The 12167-nt window shown below is 41.2% G+C and overlaps 1 protein-coding gene across 2 annotated transcripts in view; it reads left to right on the top strand.

Moving 5' to 3' along the window:
• Positions 1 to 12167, top strand: part of NDUFAF2 (NADH:ubiquinone oxidoreductase complex assembly factor 2) — a 112738-nt gene that overhangs the window by 59648 nt on the left and 40923 nt on the right. Inside the window, exon 2 of one of the 2 annotated variants that reach the window (XM_074995539.1) lies at positions 3616 to 3705. The exons of the other annotated variant lie outside the window; for it this stretch is intronic. Within the exon in view, the coding sequence (XP_074851640.1) occupies positions 3616 to 3705 (90 nt within the window). The remainder of the gene's footprint in view (positions 1 to 3615; positions 3706 to 12167) is intronic. 2 annotated transcript variants of the gene reach the window in all.

Genomic DNA, 12167 nt, shown 5'->3' with positions numbered 1-12167 from the left:
TTTCCTGACATATTTCTCTGAAGCATCCTCCAGGATCAGTGGAAGGAGGTGAACCAGTCTGGCTAAGGAGTATAGAGTAGGACAGCAAACAGTCGTGAGCCACATTTGAAAATGGTGATGACATAATTTGGTGCATTGAACCATCTGTGTGCATTCAGACATGTGATCCACAGGCCTCAGGCACATCTGAACAGTCATGGAAGACTGAGAATACAGGTAAAGACAAAGGTGGCAAATTGTGTGGAAATGGTCAATTGGCAAAACCTTACATGACTAAGCTTAGTTATATGTACTTCAAAGCTTGGAACCAGAATATGTCTTTTTCAAATGTTTACTTTATGAACAATGAGTAAAAATGCATTGGAAAAATTAAAACACCGCATTGATTATTGAATAAGGCATCAAAACCAAGGTGACATTGACTTCTTAAAACTATATGCAAAGAGGACTTTTATTAGCTCTCAGGAGCCTAAGCCAGTATGATGGGTTTGTTTGTGGTAGTTGAGCCATCCTATTTTGAAACACACTTTGTACAAGTAATTGTAGTGCAATCACTTTATTGTGAATTTGCAACTTACAAATGTAGAATTATGATAATTATTATTTATATAACTGCACTCAAAACCTAAACAGTGTGAAACTTTGTTTTGATTTGTAGATTCTAAAGGGTCATACAAATGTATAACATATGTGCCATATCAGTATGTTGCAACATTGGTTACAATAGTGTTATGCAAACACCTGTTCTAACTTTCAGGTGACATTACAAATAAGAAGTGGGGCAGTATTACTTCCCTAAAATGTAAACAAACTTGTTGTTCTTAGTGATTGGCTGCGTAAGGAGTAAGACTGAGTGGACTGAATTGAAAAATGCTGTCCTCTTTGTTTATCTCTTTACAGCGCTGATATTTGTAATAAGTATAATATAAAGTGAATGATGTATACTTTGTATTCATGTTATAATTGAAATTAATATATTTGAAAATGTAGAAGAATATTCAAAATATTTATCATAAATTTAAGTTGATATTCTTAAAGTGCAGTTAAACCTGTCAATAATCATGACTGTTTTTACCTGGTTAATGTGTTTTGTGTTAATCACATGCATTGACCGCAATTAATTAACAGCCCTAGTCATATATATTTTAAAATCTATTAATGTCACATGAAGATGGGATTTATTTTGAAATTTTAACTATAGCATATTAAACTGTGCCTTGAGTTGCTTTGCTTCACATATACCTTGTAAGGGAAGCTTCTTGAACTGTCATAATGACGGCCTCATTACAAATTTGTGTGAAGGTGGTTTAGAATAAAGGCCCAATTTCATGCGCAGAAGACTGGAGAAGAATGGTACTCCTGATTCATTTTAAAAATTGTTCAGGCAGGATAGCTGTAGGAAATGGAATAGCTATAAGGTAATATCTGCTCAAGAAATCAGGATCTGATTATGAAGAAGTGCTTCTGTATTCTGTAAAATGCCTTACTTTAAATCCCAAAAGGCTTCTGTATGATCTTTCTCAAGTAGGTAATTGTATGCGAGTGACTTGTAAGCAGAAGTCCTCTGAGGAAAAATTAAGGGACAAGGCAAACCAGATAGTTATCATCATTGATTATCTTCATATCCACATCAAAGATGCAGATATGATTTAAAAGCCACCAAGCCAATGCCATGATGGTTCCTCAAAATAATGACTTTGAGAAGTAATTTTCAGAGTTTGGCACCAGGCTGTGATTCTTGCAGGATTGGCCTGTGTTGTAATAAAGATGAATACTGAGGAAGGATCCTCAGCATGCTGTTATTTTTTCTAATGACAGCATGCATAGGAATTTCCAAATAAAAGGAACACGTTTAGTTCAAAAAATATTTTTTTCATGTATGTAAACTTCATATGTTGATGTAAAATTACATGAATCAGATATGGTGTAGTGATATCCATGTTCTGATTTACATTCAACAGGCACTTTTGACTATGTCCTCTGCAGCTCTGCCAAGACTGCACCATCTCTGAGCAGCTCTTTTTCAAGAGCTGTTCCTTTAACTACAACAAATGCCCATCACTTTCAAGGAAGTGGAGGAAAATATCCTCAGTCTATTGTTTCAAGACAAAATACAAAAATACCCAGTACTTTACATCATTGAAGGCTGTCCTACTCCTAACATACCTACCCACAAAACTAAGGACTTTAATATTTTTCTCCACCCAATAACACGTATCACTTGCTGGATTAAACCATCAAGCACTACAGACAACATATTAAAACCTTAACACTACCCCCATGCAGATGTATTACTTGCAGAACTACTTTCACAAATTTGCTTCCTCCAGCAGGTGCCATATTAGCCCCTTAAATGGCATTTGTCAGTGTACGTAGAATTCCTGCTTATACCCACCCTTTATAGGCAGGCAGTGGCTTTCACCATCTCTCATTTCCCACCATTGGAGCTAGTGCTCCATTTGTTTTATATGGGGAAATATACTTAGTGAAATGCTTTTTTCTGCAGTGCATGAGAGGAATATGGAAGTTACCTCTTGCACGACGTGCTATGACCTATGTTGTAGGCAAATGTGGTGAATTAGAAAACATCATGCCCAGACTCTCTGCTGGTTTCCCACCTAATTATGGAGCCATTTCAAGATTATAGTCCTTGACCACTGTTGTCTTAATGATATTTGAGTGTGACGGCCACAATTTATGGGAAAGTTTCAGCAGACAGATCTCAGCATGACATTCTTAATGCAAGAAACTGCACAACGAACTAATGCTGAAGTACTGTGTTTTCAGATTTGTTCTATAGCATATGAATGACTTGGGATCTTAAACTTAAAAAGTATGCATAAAACATTTTGCAGTTTGAAATGTGATGTGTAGATGGCTGTCTTTTACCTCCTGCATGATGATCCTTCATTTTTAGTTTGTGCAATTGATTTATATTTGTGTACATAAAAATTAACTGCATTCAAATACAGCGCACACACTGTGAAAGGGTTGAGAATTCAGTTCCCTTGCCTGCTTGCTCCTAGAGGGTGGGCCAGGCCTGATTAGAAGGAAAACCAAACTTGGGGGAGAGCAAGGTTTGTTTCCATAAAGCACTGTGTGAGGCCATTTGGGGAGAAGAAAAAACTGAGAGAAGAGGACTTAGGGGACTTCCCTTTGTCTCAGAAGCAGCTTGATGGAAGGCTGTGAAGCAGAAAGGGAGAAACAGGCTTTCCCAGGTGAGAGAAGAAGACCTAACTGGAGCCTGCCCAACATCCTAGATAAGGGGAGGAGGGCACAAGCTCCTGGACCAAGGGATGGATTAAGGTACACAAAGACTGTGCAAAGCAGTACCTATGATGAGGTAGCTGCCAGTTGAGCCCAGGTGGGCTGAAGATTTGTTTTTCATATACATTGTGGTCCTTTACCAAAGTCCTGAAGTGTGGCCCCCAAAAAGGCACAGGACTCTAAAGTGGTCCAGACAGAAAAGGCCAAGAATAATAGGGTGAAACTGAACCAGGGCACTGCAACAGCACAGCTAGGCAAGAGAGCAGCAAATCTGTCTAAGCATAATCTGCCTGGCTGCTAAGTTCTGTTGGTGTATAATTTAAATATAATCTTTATTTATGTTAATAGGACAGACCATTCCAGAGAGAAGATTTGTAGAAGCTGCAAAGCAAAAACCACATGAATATGAACAGGGTGACCTGCCAACAGAATGGGAAGGTAAATGTTTTGGGTTTTGTTTTTATTTTCATGTAACCTTGAAAGTACAAAATACTTAAAAAGTAGTCAGTGGAATACTTGACTACACACTTACTTGCTCTTTCCTGAGACCTTTTTGTTTTGCGTCGTGAAGACTAAGTTAATCCTATCCATCTATTGTGAATTCTGAAAGTATCCAGTTTTAAGCGTGAGTAAAACGATGTGCTTTCCTTTAAGAAATGGGTCAGCATGTGAAAAGGTGCATACACTTTTGCATGACCATGATTTTAATTTCTTCTAACAAATTCTGAGCATTTTTGAGAGTGAGGGAGTAATCTTACAGAAAGATCCTGAAAAGAAGGTATTTAAGCTAAAACTTTTCCAGGGTATGTGCTTGCTGCAGGTGATTGGTGCCATGTCTGAGTGGCCACCCTCATATTCCTGGGTCTGTACTTGCTCAGGTGTGTTGCTAAGACTTCTGCAGAGGTGGAAAAAGTACCCAAAAAGTTACTTGAGCAAAAGTGCAGTTGCTTTGGGGGGAATGTACTTAAGTGCAAGTCACTGGTGTCCCTCTGGAAAACTAATGAAGTATAACACACGTGCACGTACACACACATACACGTCACATCTAGATTGTACTCAGGTATCCAGACGTGAAAGCAGCTGCACTTTTACTCAAGTAATTTTGGGGTACATTTTCCACCTCTGGACTTATGGGTACATGTCTTCTGGTGACTAGTGCTGCCGTAAATTGACGCTCAATGATTCTTTCCCAGTTAGTTGTGGGCCCTCTTGTTTATCATTCTGTGCACACAGGAGGAATTGTGGGAAGGCATTGGAAGACTACACTTCAAATTGCTTCAGCCTGCACCTTACAGACAAGGGGGCAGATTACCAGCTGGAGTGAAAGGAGCACTTGAACTTTAGCCTATACCCGAGACTGGCCTGCTAGTTTGCATTGAAATCACAGTGTAACTCAGGTCATAGGTTTTTGTGTGGGCAGAAGCCAGGTTAGAGACAACTCTTGAGTAAGAGCCTGAGTTAACACTGCAACGAAGACACGTAATTAGAGATGACTTTCGGTGTTGCCAAACAAAGGGTGTTTGTTTAGCTTTCTAGCTTGAAGGAAACAACATGTGCAGCCAACCACATTTTTATTACCTGCATTTGCCTTTTTAACACCACACTTGCTCATCCTTGTAATTATCCTAAAAAATTATTTGTGACTGTGGCAGTGTTGAATTGGAAAGGTGCACAAAGGAATGGAAAAAATAAATAGGTAATTTTGTTTTCATTTTAAGTACAGAGCCTATCATGGAATAGAAAGAATAGATTCCAACCTCTTTGATTCCCATCCATTGTTTGAACAGAGGAGGTATGCAGTGCGTTTTATGACAGATAAGTGCAAAAATAATTCAGAGAGCCAGTGATGCTAAGTGGATTTTTCATTGCTGTGAGCTGAAATGTTAACAACTGATATATTGTGTTGTGGAACTGTGGATGACTGAAATAAATGGAAAGGGCTAAATTCTGGCTCCTTGAGTATAGGTTTAGAAGGCCCAGTACCACAGCAGGATCAGTGTGGTTTTGCTGTGTTGGAGGGGCCTGATTTAGGTAGCCAGGGAATTAAGTTTCTCAGTGACTTCAAGTGTATGATCAGCCCTACATGGATTCTGGCTTGTCTTCCCACATTAAGTAGCAGAATGGAAGGTTGTGAATTCTTGAAGTGAAGCAGAGCCTTGTTGTGGTGGCATCTGTTACTCTTTGGGGTGACAATAGCAGGGGAACACCCATGCAGCTGCCTGGCTGCTTGTTTGGTGGGGCCTGTCACTCTTCTGTGTAGTCTGGGCTCTCCTTTCAGTCCCATGACCCTGTGTCCAGGAGGATGGTGGTCTGTTTCAGAAAAGGGAAATTTGAGTCCCTGTCAACCCAAGCAGAGTGCCCCAGTTGACATCACACCCTCACAGCCATGAGGAAGGGTGATAGGAAGGGTCACATAACCAAGTCTTGTGGTGAGGTGGTGTTGATAGGGGGTCCCTAGTGCAGCAGCTTAAGATTTAAAATGAAAGGGCACTTCATACAGTGTCAACTGTCGTTACAAGTCACCTGCATGTTTGGCACCCCGGGCTGTGAGGTACATCACTACCACCTACCTCGTTTGTACCTGCTGTGGTGAGATCCCCAATTCCACCTGCTACAGGCAGTATGAGCACTTTCTTGTGCTCCCATGCAGCTCCTGCTGTCTTTCTGCAGGTGACTGATAGCCATGTTCCAGCCTCCAAGCATCTCCCGGGAGTGTTTGGCTTGTGCTCCGTTGGATGTTCTGCAGATTTCAGATTCACTGCTCCTAAAGAAACAGGACACCTCAGCTTATCCTTTTCACCTCAGGTCAACGCTCCTCTTCCTACACACAAATCACACAGATGTATTTATAGAGAAAAAGAGGAAAAGTTGAGTTACTAAAGTATTCAAGAGATTGAAATATTGGAAACAAATGATTACATATACAACAAAATCATAGTGTGCATTCTAGAGCCTAGGCTTATGCAACTGTGGTTGTTCTTCAGTGTCACAAATGCCTTGGGAATGGAAGGCATACATAACTCTAAACAAAACATTATGGTTGTACTTTCAAAAGTTCACAACTAAGGGTTGACTTAATACAGCTTTGAAATTTTACTAAGCAAAAAAACTGCTGCCTCCCTCTGCCTCCCTCCTTTTTTTTTTTAAGTAGTAGTTTGTTTAACACAGTGCCGTATGGTGTCTTTTTGGTCTGATTGTTTCTTTTTTGTCTCTATTCCTGTCTGACTGTGTACCTCTGGTTCCAAAAGAGGTATGTGGTTGACTGGTCAATTTGTTACTCTAAGGTTCTACTGTAGATACTTTCATGTCGTATTTTGATGTTGATCCAAAGTTCTTCCCATGTTTTTTAAAACCAAGCTTGGTTGTGATGGTCCATTCATGAGACAAGTCATTGTCAGCTTCCTTTTTTGGTGACGATCCATGGGGTACGTCTGCAACCCTCAGTTATACCCCAACAATCCTTTATTTTTAACTTTTAAAACAGGATGCCCTTCTTCATTGATATTTCTCTGTAAGTTTCTCTTGAAGATGCCACAGTTGTCTTCATCTCTTGAACATTCCACAATCTTCTGATTAGTATGCAACTTGTATCCATGGTGAGACATGAACAGACAGAGGGATAAGTCTTTTTCTTCCTGGTTGAAAGGTATGTGTCTGAGACTTGTCACATACTTTTAGTCTAGACACAACTAAGGATGTTAACGTCTAACTGGTTAACCAGGTAAGCCTCATCCTCAATGGATGAGGTTTACCAGTTACAATTAAATGGTGGGAGGCTGGGCCCTGCATGGCCCACCATGCCCAAGGGGTGCTCCATTGTGGCCGGAACAGCGTCCATCAGCAACTGTCCCAGCCTGGGAGTGCCTTGGGCAGGGGCGCTCCAGCGAGGCCAGAACAGCTCCAACCCTGGTCGTGCTCCAGCCTGGCTAGAGTAACTCACCATCCTCCCCCTCCCCTTTTTATCAGGTAATTGGCTAAACTTAATGTTTAGCCATTTAACTAATTAAATGGGATTTTACATCCCTAGACACAACTCCTTTTGCAGTTATTATGACCGATGGGCTACTGACTCTTGGTCGAGATCTCACATGCCACCCTTTGGTGAATTACTGTGCCCATATCTGACCTAGGGGGTCCCTGTAAAACCCTGTATATTGTTTGTTCCTTCCGCCAGTTGGCATCAGCAGAACTTTTGGTTACAATGCTCAGGCGGCATTTGTTACACTTAGTTAAATCTTTTCAAAATTTTCTTCACTCCCATGAGAACCAAAAATCCTGTATTAGTTGTGGGCCAGGACCCCATTTTGCTAAGCTGTAACTGGGCCTCCTGTGCCTTGTTAAAATAAAACATCTCAAAGTTTTTTCTTCATCAAAACCACCCCCTCCCAGGGACTTGGTTTATTGATATAAAATAAGTTTTAAATAATACAAAGTCCATTCTTAAGTTTGTATAGTGCAAGGTTTCTCTTTCCCCTCCCAGGTCTTCATGCCTGGGATCTGCTGTCTCTCCCATGCTTAGTCTGGGCATCTTAGAATCATGCAGCGAGCAACCAGGGTTCCCTTTGGCCAGAACGGCTCTTCTAGGTCAAATGCAACCAACAGCATTTTACAGTACAGCCAGTGGGGCCATCACCATCTTTTATGTGAACATGTGACCTACAGAGGCTTCTGCTGCCAGCATGAAATGCTCTAACTTTATGTAAGCAAACAAGTTGTGTGCCACACTGGGACTTGTATTCTCCATGAATTGCATCTCTGTGTTAAAGATGAGGGCAATTGCAATGTATTCCATTTATGAACCAGGTGCAAGTTGCAGTCTTCTGGTAAGTAGCCAATATAGTCATCAGTTGAGCAGAGTTTGGGAAAAGAGCTGTGTGAGGAAAAGTAATGTTGTTTCAGGTAGGATTTTTGAAATTTGGTTTAATTCCAGTTTGGAATAACCCCCCTAAAACAAGTCGGCTTGCTGCAAAGGGAGCGGAGCCCTGGCTGTCAGGCAGTCTTCAGATGCAGGAAGCCTTGAGGTCCCTGTTTGCAAAGCAGTCCAGTACTGAGACTAAGCCAGGTGGGTGAGTTAGCAGGGTATCAAAACATAATGGAGAAGTAGAGTTTGTTAGATGGACTCTTGAATGGGTTCGGTTAGAGCTTCATCAAATCGAGCACTCTCCATGAAGCATTTTGCTTTACACAAATCACATAGGTGTTTTTCCAACCAGCTCTCTTTGGGAACCCTGTATTCTTACATGTTTGAGCTCCCTGTACAGTTTTAAAGGTGAAAATTTGGTAGAGTCGTTTTAGTTTAGATTACATCTGTTTACATAGTTTAGGAAATATATTAGTAATTTAGTGATGAACAGCTGTGCCTGAAAAAGTGCGAAATAGTAGAGGATGCAAATACAGAAATGAGTTTTACAATGTTGAATGTTTTAAATTAGTCATTATATCAGCTCTGGTCAAACTCCCCCTGTTGGACACTCACTATACTGCTGTGTTTGGGCCCTGCATGCTGGGCACTTGTACTTTTAAGCTCTCCTTTGTCACTTGACAGGCTCTAGACACCGTGTGTAATTCTGGCCCTTGTGGCACATTTCCCAGGTACTGACTCTATCTGGTTCCCTGTTTGTGAGTGGAATCCCACTGGCCAGGAGAGCATTGCTGACACCCATCCCTTCCCTCTATCCTCTCCCAGATCCTCTCCAATAGTAATGTAGAAAGGCCCTTTTTCTCTTGTGGGCACTCTGGTTTGTAATTCATCTCTTTGGGACCTTGTGATATTCAAAGCAAAAGATTGCATCCACACGCAAAAAAGCAGATCAAAAAAATCAGTCTGCTCTTTTGGTAGAGAGCGTGCACACAGTCCCCTCTCTTTTGAAAGAATGGGCCGGGGATCGAAAAATCTGGCACCATGAGGACTGCTCTTCTGAAAAAAGGGCCCCTGGGGCATCTACACATATTTTTCTGAGACTGTTTTGGAAAAAGGCATTCTTCCTATCTGGTCGAGGAAGAGGGCTGCCAGGAAAAGTGCTGTGTTCTTTTGATTTTTAGATTGAAAAAGCGTGTTTTGTGCATAGATGTGTGACATTGGTTCTTTTGGAAAAGGCCCAGTTTTTTTCGAAAGAACTTGGTAGTGTAGACGCAGCCTGTTTCCTCATGAGTGGTCTTTGTGAACTAAGTTGTCCTTTCAGCATTTTAGGTCCAAATCCTCTAGCTTTTGACTTTTCCAAATCATGGAGTCTTCTTTCTGCCCATTTCCTTCAGCTTTGGTTACTCCAGTAACCAGAGTTTTCCACCCTCTAAGGAAGCCTTTCCTTTTGTTCTGGTCTCCAAATCTTACCTCTGTGGTTTTAACATCTGTCTCTCCTCTCTTTCCGGGATTTCCTACTTCTTTCTTCTCTAGAGATCTGAAGCAACCTGGCTTTATCTGGGTTGTGACTGTCCCTTTTGTTCTGTCAGGTCCCAGCCTTTTCACTTGTTAATTTCCCCTAAGGATGGTCTCCTTCAAGAACACCTTCTCCCTCCCTGCTTAGCGCATGGCAGGTTTATGCGGAAAAAGAAGTTGACTCTTTAATACCAACTGGGTAGCAGCACAACGAGTGGGTTAACGGAATCACACAATTTTCATAAAAATAGTACACATTACTCCATATTCTCCACAGATATTAATGTAGATCTAAATGTACAGTGAAAACCACTTTTCCAGATTCTGAAGTGAGCCTTTATGTTTCAGTCCTAAGTGACTACAGGTGCTACAGGACTGCTTGCTTTGTTTTGCGAAGATGCAAAACTAGGTTAAACTAGGTTTGACGGGGGCAGGGGAGCAAAGCCTGCAGGTAAGTGGAGAGCATGGATACCTGGGAGATGAACTTGAAATGGGAGGGAGTATGGGCTACACTGGGAGAGTAAAAAGAGGGCCAGGGCAAAACTGGGAGGCAAAACCAAATCAATGTCTGAGATGCCTATATACAAATGCAAGAAGTATGGGAAATAAACAAGAAGAATTGCAAGTACTAATAAATGAATACAACTATGGTATCGTTGGCATCACAGAAACTTGTTGGGATAATACTCATGATTGGAATGTTGGTATTGAAGGGTACAGCCTGCTTAGGAAGGACAGACAGGGAAAGAAGAGAGGAGGTGTTGCCTTGTATATTAAAAATATACACACTTGGACAGAGGTGGAGATGGACGTAGGAGATGGATGGGTTGAAAGTCTCTGGGTTAGACTCAGAGGAGTGAAAAACAAGGATGAGGTCCTACTAGGAGTCTGCTACAGGCCCCCTAGCCTGGTGGAAGGGGCCTTCTTTAAACAGGCTTTCTTTAAACAGCTAACAAAATCATCCAGGGCCCAGAATTTGGTGGTGATGGGGGACTTCAACTATCCAGGTGTATGTTGGGAAACTAATACAGCAGGGGACAGACTGTCCAATAAATTCTTGGATTGTATTGCAGACAACTTTTTATTCCAAAAGGTTGAAAAAGCTACTGGGGGGAAGCTGTTCTAGATTTAATTTTAACAAATAGGGAGGAAATTATTGAGAATTTGAAAGTGGAAGGATGCTTGGGTGAAAGTGATCATGAAATCATAGAGTTCACAATTCTAAGGAAGGGTAGAAGGGAAAACAGTACAATAGAGATAATGGATTTCAGGAAGGCAGATTTTGGTAAACTCAGACAGCTGGTAGGTAAGGTCCCATGGGAAGCTAAACTGAGGGGAAAAACGGCTGAGGAGAGTTGTCAGTTTTTCAAAGGGACATTATTAAGGGCCCAAAAGCAAGCTAGCCCGCTGCGTAGGAAAGATAGAAAACATGGCAAAAGAGTGCCTTGGCTTAACCAGGAGAGCTTGCATGATCTCAAAATAAAAAAGGAATCGTATAAGAAATGGAAACTAGGACAAATTACAAAGGACGAATATAGGCAAACAACGTGAGCATGCAGGAGCAAGATTAGAAAGGCTAAGGCACAAAATGAGCTCAAGCTAGCTACAAGCATAAAGGGAAACAAGAAGGCTTTTTACAAATACATTGGTAACAAGAGGAAGACCAAGGAGAGGGTAGGGCCATTGGTCAGTGGGGAGGGAGAAACAGTGACAGGGGATTTGGAAATGGCAGAGATGTTTAATGATTTCTTTGTTTCGGTCTTCCATGAGAAATCTGAAGGAATGCCTGACATAGAGAATGCTAGTGAAAAAGGGGTAGGTTTAGAAGTTCAAATACGAAAAGAACAAATTAAAACTTACTTAGAAAAATTAGATGTCTGCTAATCACCAGGGCCTGATGAAATGCATCCTAGAATCCTCAGGAAGCTGATAGAAGAGGTATCTGAGCCTTTAGCAATCATTTTTGGAAAATCGTGGGAGACGGGAGAGATTCCAGAAGACTGGAAAAGGGCAAATATAGTACCCATTGATAAAAAGGGGAACAAGAATAACCCGGGAAACTACAGGCCAGTCAGCTTAACTTCTGTGCCAGGAAAGATAATGGAGCAGGTAATTAAAGAAATCATCTGCAAGCATTTGGAAGGTGGTAAGGTGATAAGGAACAGCCAGCATGGTTTTGTTAAAAACAGATCATGTCAAACCAATCTAATAGCTTTCTTTGGTAGAATAACGAGCCTTGTGGATAAGGGAGAAGCGGTGGATGTGGTATACCTAGACTTCAGTAAAGCATTTGACACAGTCTCACATAATATACTTATCAATAAACTACGCAAATACAACTTAGATGGGGCTACTATAAGGTGGGTGAACAACTGGCTGGATAACCATACACAGAGAGTAGTTATTAATGGTTTTCAATCCTTCTGGAAAAGTATAACTAGTGGGGTTCCGCAGGGGTCTGTTTTAGGACCGGTTCTGTTCAATATCTTCATTAATGATTTAGATATTGACATAGAAAGTACAC

The sequence above is a fragment of the Carettochelys insculpta genome, chromosome 5, assembly GCF_033958435.1.
Source record: "Carettochelys insculpta isolate YL-2023 chromosome 5, ASM3395843v1, whole genome shotgun sequence".
NCBI lineage: Eukaryota > Metazoa > Chordata > Testudines > Carettochelyidae > Carettochelys > Carettochelys insculpta.
This window is presented reverse-complemented; position numbering and strand designations above follow the sequence as displayed.